Source organism: Girardinichthys multiradiatus, chromosome 22 (assembly GCF_021462225.1).
Source record: "Girardinichthys multiradiatus isolate DD_20200921_A chromosome 22, DD_fGirMul_XY1, whole genome shotgun sequence".
Classification (NCBI taxonomy): Eukaryota; Metazoa; Chordata; class Actinopteri; order Cyprinodontiformes; family Goodeidae; genus Girardinichthys; species Girardinichthys multiradiatus.
This window is the reverse complement of record NC_061814.1, coordinates 4,469,129-4,486,738: the sequence shown is the minus strand read 5'-3', so window position 1 is coordinate 4,486,738 and position 17,610 is coordinate 4,469,129. Positions and strand designations below refer to the sequence as shown.

The 17,610-nt window shown below is 40.9% G+C and overlaps 1 protein-coding gene across 2 annotated transcripts in view; it reads left to right on the top strand.

Annotated features, from left to right (window-relative positions):
• Positions 1–9,906, top strand: part of edaradd (EDAR-associated death domain) — a 37,780-nt gene extending 27,874 nt beyond the window's left edge. For both annotated transcript variants that reach the window (XM_047351366.1, XM_047351365.1), the window contains exons 4-6: positions 1,498–1,571; positions 8,263–8,311; positions 8,921–9,906. In XM_047351366.1, coding sequence (XP_047207322.1) covers positions 1,498–1,571; positions 8,263–8,311; positions 8,921–9,309 — 512 coding nt within the window. In that variant the 3' untranslated portion in view covers positions 9,310–9,906. The remainder of the gene's footprint in view (positions 1–1,497; positions 1,572–8,262; positions 8,312–8,920) is intronic.
• The last annotated feature ends 7,704 nt before the right edge of the window (positions 9,907–17,610 follow it).

Here is a 17,610-nt window from a genome sequence, read left to right as displayed (position 1 = left end):
GAGATGACGGATACAATTATCATGACCGCGCAATGCCATTTCAAAAGCACCACAAAACTTAATATAGTCAAAGAGTTTTGATAAAATATGACGATTCTTATCATCCTCTTCATTGTGCCTTCTTACCTCCACGCGGTATCCGTCATCCAGCGGCACCGCTATGCTAATCTTTCTGAGCACAGCCAACTTGACACAGTTTTCCATGTGAACTCTTGATTGTTCATGCTTCTTAATGCGTTTGCAGAGGTGCTTCAACTCAGTTTGTCCTGACTGTGTCCACGTTAAATCACATTTGGCACTTTTAAAAAAAATGCAGGGAAAACAGAAAAGTGCATTGGCTATAGGGATGGGTACCGACTCCGAGTACCGATTCAAGTAAAATCAAATGGTACCACGTTTCGGTACCTAAACGCATCATTGTGACACCGAGAGAGTGGAAGAGTGGGTGATTTTCCTGCTGGACACGTACATAACATTGCACACACAGGAGGATGATGACATCAGTAGCCGCTGGTACTGTCAACAAAGCAAGCATGGCTGACAGAAAGCTCTCAAAAGTATGGCTCCACTTTTCAAAATGCGGTGCAGATTACGGTCGGTGCAATATTTGTGATGCAATGTTCAAGACCAGCAGTGGGAATACTTCTAATCTGAGGGAGCAACTGCAGCGTTCACCCTACGACTATTCAAGGGGGGGTTCCCCGCCTCGCCAATCAGACCGCCACTTGACAAAAGCTGGACGAAAACACACTCCTCATACTGTGTCGCTGATGCTGACGCATTGAGTTACTTATGCTCGCACGCAGGTGAACACGAGCTCCTGACAGCAGACAGAAAAATATGTCGCTAAAACCTAGAAAGCAGGCGAGGATAGCTGCGGTTTTAAAAAGGTTTGTTTTGATGGCAGCACTTCCTCTCCTGTGATCAGCAGCAGGGCTAACTCTCCTACTCCTGGTACACATGCCAAAGGTAGAAGTACACAAAATAGCCCAAGTGTTTCATGCCCTGCCCCTGACACGCAGCTTAAGTCCAGTCACCACCTAATAAAAGGTTTTGACCTGGCTTGGCTGTCGGAGGTGAAATAATCCCCCTGGATCTATAAGACTGAGGGGGAAATGTCATTTATATATATTTAATATTACATAGAGGCACACCTTAGTAAGTAAAACTGTTATATATATATAGTATTTATATAACAAAATTTGTAAAAATGTATTTTTAATTTCCTGCCCTTCTATGAGGGAGGGCTGTCCCCCAGCTACCCCTATGGGCTGGCCATCTCTGCTCATGGAATTTGTTGGATTTAGAGCTGCAAATTAGTTTATTAATGTAAAAACTATAGCACTAGGAGGATATACAATTTATAAATGAGGTCTCCAACCAAATTAATACATTCTCTGCTGTGGTCAATTTAGCTGTGACCACTGTTTACATATGCCAGTCTGCTGTGAAAACAGAGAAAACTGTCTAAGCCTGTGTGTAATGTTTGCCTGTCAGATGCTGTGACACTACATCTTAGCTCCATGCCCTCTGGATACCTACACCCCTCCTCACACAACAAGATCAGACAGGTGAGTAGAACCGTAGTGTATTTGATCTAGGTTGTATTTGTCTAATTTGGTAGGGCAGCTGCATATTACTGTTGGAAATATTCTCTTTAGGTTATATTTGCTTACATTGGGCTTTAACACAAACAAACACATTATAAAAACATTAGTTATTGAAGGTGGATTGTAAACTGAAAATAACTAAATATTAAATGTCCTTAGGAAATGCTCTACTATTATTTAATACAACAATACCAGCTTTTCTCCTACCATTTGGTCATGTCAACAAAACCATCCTGTTCTGATATGGGAAGAGCATGCATCTGTCATAAACACGGTCTTAGCGTCCTTATTTCGAGCCAGATTTTGTAAAATATGGCTCAAATTAAGGCAAATTAAGGCAGACAAAACGGCTGATGTGAGAACTCCATATTATAGTGTTAACAGGTATACCTAGTGTGCTACAAAGAACGCCACGCTGTCAATTGATTTTTAACTGCTCAAGCTGCATTATTTTAATTATTTTATAACAGTTTGTTGGCCTTGATGCTGGAATTTCTAAACGGATATATTAAAAGATGCTTTTTGTGACTCCTGTCACCTAGGCCCAGGGGTGGATTGGCCATCTGGATCACTGGAACATTCACTGCTGGCCTGGCCCGTCAGCTATTGCAGAGGGCCAGGACCAATGGCTCAGTTTGGGTCGTGCTTGATTTTTGTAAAATAAACCATCCGTGTTGTTCACACTTTGTCTGCTTACTTTCGGAAAATAACAATAGTAAAGGCCTCTAGTGCCACAAAAAAATCTTTAGAGAATATTGCAGTTAATTAGCTTTTTATTTGTTTGAATAGTTTGCAAACCAAATGTTATTACACTTGTTCATATAGAATTACTGTTGAAGTAAGTCCACAAAACACAATTCAGTACTGAATTTTGCACACAACAGTGTAATTAATCCTGATTAAGAATTTGCCCAGCACTGATATAGATAGAAACAGATAGATAAAGCTAGACAGATGGAGAGAAACTGAAAAAATATAAAGATGAATATATAAAGATTTACATGGACAGATAGATACATGGAGTGTTTGTTCAATAACAGTTAAATTCTGTTATGTTTATATTAATTTTAATGTCTTGAATATTGATTGCTGGTATTGATAGAAACATGAAAACTATAAATTCTTTTAAGTTTTTGTGTCGGTACAAACCAAAACCCTAGAGGAAACGCTCAATACTATTATATTAAAGTTGATATGAGTGTTGGGTGAGAATAGGTGTGAGGAAAAACATTTCTTTGTAACATGGTCTTTTGTTTATGTTGATATGATACAATTAAACATGATGCAATGAGATGAACTTTACTGTTCTCTTGAGAAAGGTTGCTTGTTTGACTAGCTGCCTTAACAGAAAAATCTATATAAAGCAATCTGTAAAAACGTAATATCACTTTCACATAATCAACTAGTAAGCCTAGCCTGTCAAATGATATACTGATCATATACTGATCCTAACCCTTGTTTGGAGGTCAGAAGGAACCATACCAACAATGAAGTTTGAGGTTTGAAAATCATGGTAAAGGGGTTTGTTTTTTTCAGCATACGGCACTGAGAGTCTTCATATAAATAAAGCAAGGAAGAATGAACAAATGTATCAAAACATTCTTCATTAAAAACTGCTGTCATCCACCAGAATGATAAAGATGAAACATGGGTGGATGTTGCAGCAAAACTATGACCCCAAGCACACAGTCAAGGATGTTCTGACTTGGTTTTAGAGAAAGAAGATAAATCTACACGAATGGCCATCTAATCACCTGACTTAAATCCTAGAGGAAATCTATGGAAAGAACTACAAAATATCTGTGCTGCCTGGATTGTCCACAAGAAAGCCTTTGTCTCAATTCCACACACAGGAATCCTGGAGTGCTTGAAGCTAACATCAACAGCACACTTACAGGGGTTGGAGAACGAAACTGAAACACCTGTCATTTTAGTGTGGGAGGTTTCATGGCTAAATTGGACCAGCCTGGTAGCCAGTCTTCATTGATTGCACATTGCACCAGTAAGAGCAGAGTGTGAAGGTTCGATTAGCAGGGTAAGAGCACAGTTTTGCTCAAAATATTGAAATGCACACAACATTATGGGTGACATACCAGAGTTCAAAAGAGGACAAATTGTTGGTGCACGTCTTGCTGGCGCATCTTTGACCAAGACAGCAAGTCTTTGTGATGTATCAAGAGCCATGGTATCCAGGGTAATGTCAGCATACCACCAAGAAGGACGAACCACATCCAACAGGATTAACTGTGGACGCAAGAGGAAGCTGTTTGAAAGGGATGTTCGGGTGCTAACCCGGATTGTATCCAAAAAACATAAAACCACGGCTGCCCAAATCACGGCAGAATTAAATGTGCACCTCAACTCTCCTGTTTCCACCAGAACTGTCCGTCAGGAGCTCCACAGGGTCAATATACACGGCCGGGCTGCTATAGCCAAACCTTTGGTCACTCATGCCAATGCCAAACGTCGGTTTCAATGGTACAAGGAGCGTAAATCTTGGGCTGTGGACAATGTGAAACATGAATTGTTCTCTGATGAGTCCACCTTTACTGTTTTTCCCCACATCCGGGAGAGTTACGGTGTGGAGAAGCCCCAAAGAAGTGTACCACCCAGACTGTTGCATGCCCAGAGTGAAGCATGGGGGTGGATCAGTGATGGTTTGGGCTGATATATCATGGCATTCCCTTGGCCCAATCCTTGTGCTAGATGGGCGCGTCACTGCCAAGGACTACCGAACCATTCTTGAGGACCATGTGCATCCAATGGTTCAAACATTGTATCCTGAAGGCGGTGCCTTGTATCAGGATGACAATGCACCAATACACACAGCAATACTGGTGAAAGATTGGTTTGATGAACATGAAAGTGAAGTTGAACATCTCCCATGGCCTGCACAGTCACCAGATCTAAATATTATTGAGCCACTTTGGGGTGTTTTGGAGGAGCGAGTCAGGAAACGTTTTCCTCCACCAGTATCACGTAGTGACCTGGCCACTATCCTGCAAGAAGAATGGCTTAAAATCCCTCTGACCACTGTGCAGGACTTGTATATGTCATTCCCAAGATGAATTGATGCTGTATTGGCCGCAAAAGGAGGCCCTACACCATACTAATAAATGATTGTGGTCTAAAACCAGGTGTTTCACTTTCATTCTCCTACCCCTGTATCTCCTTCATATAGAGCCTTAATGGGAATGTAGAGGACAACTCTGAAAGCAACATTGATGTTAATTGCTAAGTTACCATCAAATATGAGATATGCCAAGGTGATGCTTTGTCCCCACTACTGTTCTCCATAGATCTGAACCCCCTCTGTCAGATCATCACAAAGTAAGTAAATGAATACTGATTTCCAATTGGAGCCAACATCAGTAACCCCCTCTACATGAATTGCATGAATTACATTCCAAGAATGAACAAGAAGTCAACTCACTGATCCTCCTAAGATATTCAGCTAGAATATAAGAATGTCATTCAGACTAGATGAGTGTGGTATCCAAGAGGGGCAGGATGATTACCAGCAAAGAGCTTGAACTACCAGAAGACAACATTGCAGATACCTTTGGACCCTGTAAGCAAGTGGCAACTCTGATGAGGCCTCAAGGAAGCTGGCCACAACCAAGTACCCATAGAAAGGTCCTGAGAAGCCAGCTGCACAATCAACAGTATATAAACAATGGGATAATAGCATATGTTTAACACTTCTTAATTCAGGATAATCTTCCTTAATATATTTTTAAAAGCTACAAGCTCAAATAGATTATCAAGTTTGCAGTTGAAGTTTTACGGATGCAGTAGAATGCTCTTTGCTGTTCTTGTGCCATATTTATATTTTTTCCTACTAACATCTAACAGTCATAGTCAGATGTTCTGTTTTTAAGATGGATATCTACAAGTTTGGACATAAGATATCAACTCTACAAGAAATGCCAAAATAATCTACATTTACATAAATTATGACAAGGCAACAAGGTTGATTTATTGAACGCCTTTTTATTTTTAATATTGAATTAGGATCGTCAGCTGAAGGTTTTCTCCCCCAAAGTACACACCTACTAAATCGTCTTCTTCAGGTCTGAGAACGATGCACAGTGTTTAATTCCTCTTTAATCTGAGCTGTGAGCAAACAGGTTGTGGTTTGGTTTCTCTGTGCAGCTGTGAGCTTCTCTAATAACAGAGCAGGAGCTCAAAAGATAGAAAGACAGCTTCCATCAATCTGTGGTGTGCAGCTTTCTCAAAGGGAGCTTTGATGGTAATAAGCATTTAGAAAAAGAAGTCATCATCTGAAAGTAGGGAAGAAAATCTGATCATTCATAAATATGCATTGATTAAATATTCCTATGTCCCTGAGGACATGGAAGCAGAGCCTTGATGTACTATAAGTACTCTGCTGGGTTTATGTTTTAACATGTTTCACTGCAGGAGTCATCAAAATGCTCCTAATGGGGGATAGAATTGATGAAAACAGGTGCTGTCTGATTTAATCAATATCAACATGAAACATACAGTGAATTTATGGCACCAAATAGTCATTTAGATGTAATCACTCTTACAGTGTAATAGATTGCCTCTACACAGGAGGAAACGCAAGCCAAGCCACTCTCTCGGCACACAGAATTTATCCTATAATTAGGCTTTTCTGATTAAATTATATATTCTTTTTAAGAGGGACAGTGTGCAGTAAAAAGCATCTTAAACAACTTTTATATGCAACTAATTAAAGCCAAAGGTTGATTTCCGTTTTTAGTCCTGCTGTTGGATGGTATAGGCTGCAAATCCTGAAAGTAGTATGGTGTAGGGCCTCCTTTTACGGCCAATACAGCGTCAGTTCGTCTTGGGAATGACATATACAAGTCCTGCACAGTGGTCAGAGGGATTTTAAGCCATTCTTCTTGCAGGATAGTGGCCAGGTCACTACGTGATACTGGTGGAGGAAAGCGTTTCCTGACTCGCTCCTCCAAAACACCCCAAAGTGGCTCAATAATATTTAGATCTGGTGACTGTGCAGGCCATGGGAGATGTTCAACTTCACTTTCATGTTCATCAAACCAATCTTTCACCAGTTTTGCTGTGTGTATTGGTGCATTGTCATCCTGATACACGGCACCACCTTCAGGATACAATGTTTGAACCATTGGATGCACATGGTCCTCAAGAATGGTTCGGTAGTCCTTGGCAGTGACGCGCCCATCTAGCACACGTATTGGGCCAAGGGAATGCCATGATATGGCAGCCCAAACCATCACTGATCCACCCCCATGCTTCACTCTGGGCATGCAACAGTCTGGGTGGTACGCTTCTTTGGGGCTTCTCCACACCGTAACTCTCCTGGATGTGGGCAAAACAGTAAAGGTGGACTCATCAGAGAACAATACATGTTTCACATTGTCCACAGCCCAAGATTTGCGCTCCTTGCACCATTGAAACTGACGTTTGGCATTGGCATGAGTGACCAAAGGTTTGGCTATAGCAGCCCGGCCGTGTATTTTGACCCTGTGGAGCTCCCGATGGACAGTTCTAGTGGAAACAGGAGAGTTGAGGTGCACATTTAATTCTGCCGTGATTTGGGCAGCCGTGGTTTTATGTTTTTTGGATACAATCCGGGTTAGCACCCGAACATCCCTTCCAGACAGCTTCCTCTTGCGTCCACAGTTAATCCTGTTGGATGTGGTTCGTCCTTCTTGGTGGTATGCTGACATTACCCTGGATACCGTGGCTCTTGATACATCACAAAGACTTGCTGTCTTGGTCACAGATGCGCCAGCAAGACGTGCACCAACAATTTGTCCTCTTTTGAACTCTGTTATGTCACCCATAATGTTGTGTGCATTTCAATATTTTGAGCAAAACTGTGCTCTTACCCTGCTAATTGAACCTTCACACTCTGCTCTTACTGGTGCAATGTGCAATCAATGAATACTGGCTACCAGGCTGGTCCAATTTAGCCATGAAACCTCCCACACTAAAATGACAGGTGTTTCAGTTCATTGTCCAACCCCTGTAGATAAAGTATGTGCACACACACACACAAAATATTTGCCTACAAAACAGAAGAACAAGCAACAACATGAATATAGAAAAACAGCATGGGTAGTGGACCAACATTCCATTCATTCATCCGATTTCTATACCTGCTTAATCCATCCAGGGATACAGGGGCTGGTGGTGGAGGAAGTTGGAGTGGTTTGTCAAGTGCAAAGAGCAGATAATTCCATTGTCGAATAAGTTAAAGTGGATTGATTTAGTATAATGTCTTTAAAAACATACGTTTTGGTCATTTTTATAACCAAGTATCATCAAGTCAGTGTTTAACTGTGTGGAAAGATGTTATTTGTGAGTGAAGGAAAAACTTCCAACTCAACTGGAAGTTGTGTACTGCTCTGAATTGAGCAATTGACAATGTATCTGCTGTTGCCAGCATGACATTTCTTTAAATGGATTAAAAATATATATATTTAGTCACTCTGTAATGCATTTATCCTGTAGTAAAATATGTGATTATTCAAAGTAATAACTACCTCTTTTTCAGGCACAAGAGTGAATTCAGTTTTTTAAATAATTATTTTAGCCATTTACAAATTGTGGGAGATTCCTGTAGAGATAGGAATCTGTTGATTGGAAGTAATGTAACTAATATATTCTCTGCTTTTAGCCAGTTGAAGATGTGGAAGACTGCATTTGCTCAACATCTACTATGCCGGGTACAGTTTTTTTTCTATAATTATTGTAGCTTGTCTGCATGAAAACTCATTTTTTGCTGAAGTGTTTATTTCAAATTATATTGCAAAAAGCTAATACCGCTCTATAAATTGTACTGTGTAGTTAAAAAAAAAAAAAAGTATCAGGATGTCAGGAAAATCTTCTGTTCCTGACCAGCTTTAACTTGGGTCAGTTTTTATTTAACAAAGCCAAGTATAAGAAAAGCATGTGGAAAAACATCCCCTTTGTTGATGATCAATTAATCTCATGATTGTGGGGCATCTGCTCCTCACAATAATTCATGTAAAAGTTGTCAGGTTTGATTTGTTTTTTTAGGGGGTTCTCTGGGATTTTAGTGGATGATTTATAAATACAGTACAACAGTACAATATGTCATCCTGTCTTGTTTTCTGGAGTTGTAATTACATGACCCAAAGATCTAGGGAAGACAAGTCGTTTTTTTTTTTTTTAAACCAGGGGACTGAAAGAGAGTTCTGTTTTTTGCGGTGAGTATAAAATTACAGATAGATCAGTTAACATGCTGTTAGATGCAGACTGTGATTCTCTTGGTCTCTGAAATTAGCTCCCCTTTCTGTCCTTTTTGTGCTCAGACTTTCCCAAACAACTGCAAATACTCACCAGTCCATGTGAAAAGTGCTGCTGCCCAGCACCCCCACCAAAGATCAGCGACCTCATGAATGACAAAGACCTGCTGGACTCACTGCGATTAAAACTGGATCCAAACCACTGTACAATCAAAAACTGGAAGAACTTTGCAAGCCGTTGGGGAATGAGCTATGATGAACTCACCTTGCTGGAGCATCGGACCCAGGGCTCCTTGTCTCACAGCCCCACTCAGGAGTTTCTGCTGCGCTACAACCAGAAGACGGTCACTGAGCTCACCGAACTGTGCCGCATCTATCAGCGCATCGATGTGCTACGGCTGCTGCAAAGCTGGATAGAGAAGGACTGGCCGTCACGCTGGCAACAGACTCACTAATAAGTCAGAAAATGTCTATTTATCAGATTTTTTCTTCTATGTTTCTGAATTCAGGCTACACCATTTTAGGTAAATATTTAGTAAATGAACTTTTGAAAAGAAAACAGATCATGAACAGAAACAGGAGAGAATGTCTCAAGTTAATAATACTGACTATAATAAATACATGAAACCATGATTCTGAAACTGCGCCCACCAAAGATGGTATAGCTAACAAAATTATTCATGTATTTAAACTAAAATGTTGTCTATTTGATGGACTGCTACCCTGGCCAGGAGTACCTTCTACTTACCTGTTGCTTACTGGATTAGAGTTATGTCAAAAGTCTTTGTGTGCTTACAAATTTGTTGTTTTTTTACAGAACCTGATTAAACACCAAATGTTTTTTAAATGATGATTTCATTTATTGAGGAGAAAAAACTATCCAAACCAACCTGGCCTTATGGAAAAAAAGAAAAAATGATCACACTTTTATATCATTAAATAGTTGTTTTTAAGCACATCTTTTGTACAATTTCACCAGCCAAGCCCAAGCCTGATTACTGCCAGGCCTGTAGAAATCAAGAAATCCCTTAAATAAAACCTGTTTGACAGCATTAAGTGGGCTCAAAGATCTCATACAGCAACACATCACACCCCGATCTGAAGAAATTCTGGAACAAATTACCTCAATCAATACAGTAAGAATTACAAAGTAATTTTTAAGGGTTTGGATCTTTACTTAACCACAATGAGAGCCATTATCCACAAATTGAAAAAAAAAACAAGGAACAACAGTGGAATTTTCCGCCTATCAAAACTACCACAATAGTGCATCAACTATATATCCAGGAGGTCACAAAAAACACTCCCAGAACAACATCTAAGGTACCGCAGGCCTCGCTTTCTTCACTTAAAGTCAGTTGTTGGGTCATCGTTCATTTATGAGCCAGCCAAACTACTACACTACTTATGACTGTGTGCTGGAGCAGCTCACTTTCAGCTGTTAACAGGTGAAGAGCTCAGCCACTCTCCAATGTGGTCTATGTGGTGAACTCTCCCTGCTCATTAATTCTGTTTCCATATTCCAAGTCAACCCGAAGCTTTGATCCATTCTCACTCAGTCCATAAACTGCTGGTTTGATCACCATCTACAGGTCCTTCTCAAAATATTAGCATTTTGTGATAAAGTTCATTATTTTCCATAATGTCATAATGAAAATTTAACATTCATATATTTTAGATTCATTGCACACTAACTGAAATATTTAGGGTATTTTATTGTCTTAATACGGATGATTTTGGCATACAGCTCATGAAAACCCAAAAGTCCTATCTCACAAAATTTGTATATTTCATCCGACCAATAAAAGAAAAGTGTTTTTAATACAAAAAACGTCAACCTTCAAATAATCATGTACAGTTATGCACTCAATACTTGGTCGGGAATCCTTTTGCAGAAATGACTGCTTCAATGCGGCGTGGCATGGAGGCAATCAGCCTGTGGCACTGCTGAGGTCTTATGGAGGCCCAGGATGCTTCGATAGCGGCCTTTAGCTCATCCAGAGTGTTGGGTCTTGAGTCTCTCAACGTTCTCTTCACAATATCCCACAGATTCTCTATGGGGTTCAGGTCAGGAGAGTTGGCAGGCCAATTGAGCACAGTGATACCATGGTCAGTAAACCATTTACCAGTGGTTTTGGCACTGTGAGCAGGTGCCAGGTCGTGCTGAAAAATGAAATCTTCATCTCCATAAAGCTTTTCAGCAGATGGAAGCATGAAGTGCTCCGAAATCTCCTGATAGCTAGCTGCATTGACCCTGCCCTTGATAAAACACAGTGGACCAACACCAGCAGCTGACACGGCAACCCAGACCATCACTGACTGTGGGTACTTGACACTGGACTTCTGGCATTTTGGCATTTCCTTCTCCCCAGTCTTCCTCCAGACTCTGGCACCTTGATTACCGAATGACATGCAGAATTTGCTTTCATCCGAAAAAAGTACTTTGGACCACTGAGCAACAGTCCAGTGCTGCTTCTCTGTAGCCCAGGTCAGGCGCTTCTGCTGCTGTTTCTGGTTCAAAAGTGGCTTGACCTGGGGAATGCGGCACCTGTAGCCCATTTCCTGCACACGCCTGTGCACGGTGGCTCTGGATGTTTCTACTCCAGACTCAGTCCACTGCTTCCGCAGGTCCCCCAAGGTCTGGAATCGGCCCTTCTCCACAATCTTCCTCAGGGTCCGGTCACCTCTTCTCGTTGTGCAGCGTTTTCTGCCGCACTTTTTCCTTCCCACAGACTTCCCACTGAGGTGCCTTGATACAGCACTCTGGGAACAGCCTATTCGTTCAGAAATGTCTTTCTGTGTCTTACCCTCTTGCTTGAGGGTGTCAATAGTGGCCTTCTGGACAGCAGTCAGGTCGGCAGTCTTACCCATGATTGGGGTTTTGAGTGATGAACCAGGCTGGGAGTTTTAAAGGCCTCAGGAATCTTTTGCAGGTGTTTAGAGTTAACTCATTGATTCAGATGATTAGGTTCATAGCTCGTTTAGAGACCCTTTTAATGATATGCTAATTTTGTGAGATAGGAATTTTGGGTTTTCATGAGCTGTATGCCAAAATCATCCATATTAAGACAATAAAAGACCTGAAATATTTCAGTTAGTGTGCAATGAATCTAAAATATATTAATGTTAAATTTTCATCATGACATTATGGAAAATAATGAACTTCATCACAATATGCTAATATTTTGAGAAGGACCTGTATACTCAGTATGCATCTTTATTTTGGATTGTTAATCAGAATCAGCTTTATTGCCAAATTTGTACAGACAAACAAGGAATTTGATTCCAGTACACTTTGCTCTCAATAATAAAGACTATCTTTTTAAATGTACATATATACACAATTTACTTTACAATGGAATATAATGTGAGATCAGTCCAAGTATGCATGGTGTTGTTCTGGAACTCTGACTGTCAAGCGTTCATCAGAGAAACAGCGCGGAGGAAGAAACTGTGTCTGTGGCAGCTGGTTTTAGCAGACAGCGCTCTGTAGCGCCTCCTGAAGGTAGAAGCCTAAACAGTTTATGTGCAGGGTGTGTGGGGTCTGCAGAGATTTTAGCTGCCCTTTTCCTGACCCTAGACCTGTATAAGTCCTGGATAGAGGGAAGGTCAGCTTTGATGATTATCTCTGCAGACCTGATTGTTTGTTGCAGTCTGGACCTGTCCTGTTTTGTGGATAAGCCAAACCACACTGAGATGGATGAAGAGGGAAAGACTGAATTATGCCAGTGTAGAAGATGACCAGCAGCTCCTGTGGAAGGTTGTACCTCTTGAGTTGCCTCAGGAAATACAATCTCTGCTAATGTTGAAGACCCTGCTGAAGTCCACAAAAAGGATCCTGGTGTACATCCCTGGGTGGTCAAGGTTTTGCAAGATGAAGTGTAGTCCCAAGTGGACAGCATCATCTGCCAAACTGTTTACCCACTAGGCAAACTGCAGAGGGTCCAGCAGGGGGCCTGTGGGGTCCTTCAGGTGCTTCAACACCAGTTGCTCAAAGGATTTCATGACCACAGACACCCGTCATTTAATCCTGTGATGGTGTGTTTCTTGGGTACTAGGGTGAGGATGGAGCTTTTTTAAGCAATAGAGGGAACCTTACACAGCTCCAGTGACTTGTAGAAGATCTCAGTAAAGAATAAATAGAAAATAAAAACACAAATAAACTAAATAAAGTGTGTATTAATGTATATGCAAGAATATCTTATTTATGTTTTTATGTCTAAAATGATCCACTGGGATAATTATCTGGACCACCAGCCAGCCAGAACATATGAAATAAGGCTCAGGGGTTCTGATGTCAGAGGGTGGCAGGAGAAGCACAGAGGAGAGATGCTGCTGTCTGGATGATGAAGCTCCAAAGTTTGCCTGAAGTTACAATTTTAGGCTTTATGAAAAGTTTTTGTCTTATCCATGGCAATAACGAGGACAAGGACTTAAAAGTGCAAAACCACGGACTTATGACTGTCCGAGCTACCGCACCCTGTTGGCGGTCAGACGTCTCGGAGCTCCTCCAGTCCTTGGTCCGCAGAAGCAATCACACACTCTATCTAAAGACTCTTAAATGAACAACTCTAAAACAGTTTCTAACTGTTATCTCCTTTAAGGAGGTCGTTCATGAGGCCTTCCTTGGTTTCAGGCACTGAAAGATCCAATTTACATCAAGTTACATCATAGCTTAGTTTCGCTCTCAGCAGCAAACTGAATCATCTGCAGGAGTCCTTGTCAAGAAGGTTTATCTAAGATAGCTCTCTGAGAATCTTTGAGAATACAGGCCTTGGATTAGTTGGGAACCGCCATTTTCATCAACTTAACAAGTGAAAAACAGCAGCTCTTGCAGTTAGTTTAAGTCTCAGTGCTGTGCCTGATGCTGTCCCATGTGGCTGCTCACGACTGGGGAATGGGTCACGAGGCCTTACAGGTACTGGTCATAAAATTAGAATATCATGAAAAACTTAATTTATTTCAGTAATTCCATTCAGAAAGTGAAACTTGTGTATTATATTCATTCCTTACACAGAGACTGATATATTTCAAACATTAATTCCTTTCATTTTGATGATGATAATTGACAACTAATGAAAACCCCGAATTCTGTATCTCAGACGATAAGATAACTTAAGACAAATACAAAATAAGGATTTTTAGAAATGTTGGCCAACTGAAAGTATGAACATGAAAAGTATGAGCATGTACAGCACTTAATACTTAATTGGGCCTCCTTTTGCCTGGATTACTGCACCAATGCGGTGTGGCATGGAGTCGATCAGTCTGTGGCACTGCTCAGGTATTATGAGAGCCCAGGTTGCTCTTATAGGGGCCTTCAGCTCTTCTGAATTGTTGGGTCTGGCATATTGTATCTTCCTCTTCACAATACCCCATAGAAAATGTTGGCAAATTAAGAACAGTGATACATTGTTCCTTAAACCAGGTGCTGGTAGCTTTGGCACTGTGTGCAAGTGCCAAGTCCTGTTGGGAAATGAAATCAGCAGCAGGAAGCATAAAGTGCTGCAGCAGTAATCCAGGCAAAAGGAGGCCCAACTAAGTATTGAGTGCTGTACATGCTCATACTTTTCATGTTCATACTTTCAGTTGGCCAACATTTCTAATAATCCTTTTTTTTGTATTGGTCTTAAGTTATCTAATTGTCTGAGATACTGAATTTAGGGTTTTTATTAGTTGTCAATTATCATCATCAAAATGAAAAGAATTAACATTTGAAATATATCAGTCTGTGTGTAATGAATGAACATAATATACAAGTTCCACTCTTTGAATGGAATTACTGAAATAAATCTAATTTTTCATGATATTCTAATTTTATGACCAGCACCAGTATGTGTCCTTAAGGTCCAGTGGCCACAGCACAAAGTATTATTTTAAAATCTAAAATGTTCCACACTGAAAAATATAGGGGGATGTGGCGGGTCAAAAGTCAAAGTTTTATCTGAGCAAAGATGTCTTCAGGTTTTCTCAGTTGTGGTCAGATGAACAAAAAAGCATTTAAATCCAAGAACACCATTGCTACAGTCTAACATGGTGATCTCAGCTAATGGGACTGGTCGGTCATTAAATACAAATGGCTTCATGAAAACGACTACATCAAGATTCTCAGTAAAAACAGGCAGCCTGCACCGGTACTTGTGCTGGTGCAATATTGGAAGTTTCAGTATGATCATGACCCAAAACAGACAGTTAAAGTGGTGAAATGACAAGAATATTAATGTTTTGGACCAACCCAGCCAGAGTCGCGATTTGAGGGAACTAAGGATTAGGGCAAATACTTCTCCCTACCTCAAAAACTTGGACCTCATTGCAAACAAAATGAATCGTCAAATATACCAGAAGAGACATGCAAACGCTGTTCAGCAATTCTAAGTTTATTTGGTGTAATAGCCAATAAAGGCTTTTCCATTGATTATTAAGAAGGGCCCGAATAATTTGACATAGCATTTTTGGTTAAAAAATTAATTATATATAAATATATCTGCCCTTGTTGCTCATCTGCCACACCGCTCACTGCTACAGCTTACACAACATAACTGTTGATTTCACATAAGATGCAACACATAGTCAAGGATAAACAGATACATGAGGATGACACCCTTTAGGCTCTTATCCTTAGGGGCATGACTACAACCATGGGCTTCATGGACTCAGGGGGTCCGAGAGTGACAACAGCCTGTCAGATGCCGATGGTTAAGGGGTCATGCCCCTCAAATTAAGGATGTAAGAAAGAGGGGGCCGTGGTCAGACTCACTGGATTGACAGAGGAAAAAGTGAAAAGGGGGCTGCCATCTGACCCGATATCCTTTGCAGTGATTTTTGTGACTTAATGAATAATGTTGATATTAAAGGAATCAGAATATTTGATTTATTGGTATGAATGCTGTACAGATAATCAGATAAGTTAATGACAGATTGATTAAATGAAATTAGTTAAGCACGTGTCATGAATGAAAGTATTAATAGGACCTCGCAGGTTATTTTTAGTTATGTGTTCACCTCTCCATAGGTTGATTTTTAGGACATGTTAAGTAATAAATGGAGGCTGCTTTAAAGTGAAAAGGTTTCTAATTGTGTTAAACAGGTACATTGTTTCTGATTATGATGAAATATTTTTGACTAAGATCCATCTGATTAAGCCACTATGTGGCCTGCCTTAATAATGATAATAATAGCAGTTGATAATTACCTACAATTGGGCGTAATTTGCCCAATATGAACATATGATTCTAAAATCTATGTTAAGACTAACCTTTTCAGGTAGCTGAACCTGCCTAAAGGACGCTTAGGGCTGTCGCTCAGGGGGCAGAGAAGATGGACGAAGACAAACACTTAGGGTCTACATTAACTGATTCACATGATGTTTGACAGAATTTTCTGCTGTGCTTCAGGCTGTTGTCCTTTCTCTTTTCTCTAAATCATACACATACAGGTTTAATGGGGTTAGACTTATCTCCAACTAGGTTTATCAACTGTTGCTTAGACACAACCAGGGGTCTACCGGAGAGATGGCGTTCCTCCTTGGCGGTGGAGGAACCACGTGACAGCTGGAAGGAGATTCCCTGGTCACATATAGGTTTAACACACACATACACAGGTTTGAATGATTGTTTCGGGGGGTGGGTACCCCGTTGCAGGTAGTCCACTACCCAGTGCCTGGGGGGTTAACTGATATTAATTAGCGAGGTGCCTTTAAATGACTATTCATCAGGGGGGTTGTTAGGAATAACCTTTATTAATATGACTCATAGCTGTTTTTCCCTTTTATACAATAGTGAAGTAAAGTATAAGTTCTAATGTTTTCCTTTTGTTACAATAGGATAAGAATGCTCATAAACACACATTACAAGGATAAATGGCCCAAGGTTTGTCATAAATGACCTGAAGCGGGAGCACTGAGGTTGATAGTGGAGCAGCCGGTATAACTGGGTTGATTAGAAAGCTACAGCACACATTGGACAATGAAACACCTGTCATTTTAGTGTGGGAGGTTTCATGGCTATATTGGAACAGCCTGGTAGCCAGTCTTCATTGATTGCACATTGCACCAGTAAGAGCAGAGTGTGAAGGCTCAATTAGCAGGGTAAGAGCACAGTTCTGCTCAAAATATTGAAATGCACACAACATTATGGGTGACATACCAGAGTTCAAAAGAGGACAAATTGTTGGTGCACGTCTTGCTGGCGCATCTGTGACCAAGACAGCAAGTCTTTGTGATGTATCAAGAGCCACGGTATCCAGGGTAATGTCAGCATACCACCAAGAAGGACGAACCACAACCAACAGGATTAACTGTGGACGCAAGAAGAAGCTGTCTGAAAGGGATGTTCGGGTGCTAACACGGATTGTATGCGAAAAACATAAAACCACGGCTGCCCAAATCACGGCAGAATTAAATGTGCACCTCAACTCTCCTGTTTCCACCAGAACTGTCCGTCGGGAGAGCCACAGGGTCAATATACACGGCCGGGCTGCTGTAGCCAAACCTTTGGTCACTCTTGCCAATGCCAAACATCAGTTTCAATGGTGCAAGGAGCGCAAATCTTGGGCTGTGGACAATGTGAAACATGTATTGTTCTCTGATGAGTCCACCCAATACCCAATTGGGCCCATCTAGCCCAATACTTGTGCTAGATGGGCGCGTCACTGCCAAGGACTATCGAACCATTCTTGAGGACCATGTGCATCCAATGGTTCAAACATTGTATCCTGAAGGCGGTGCCATGTATCAAGATGACAATGCACCAATACAC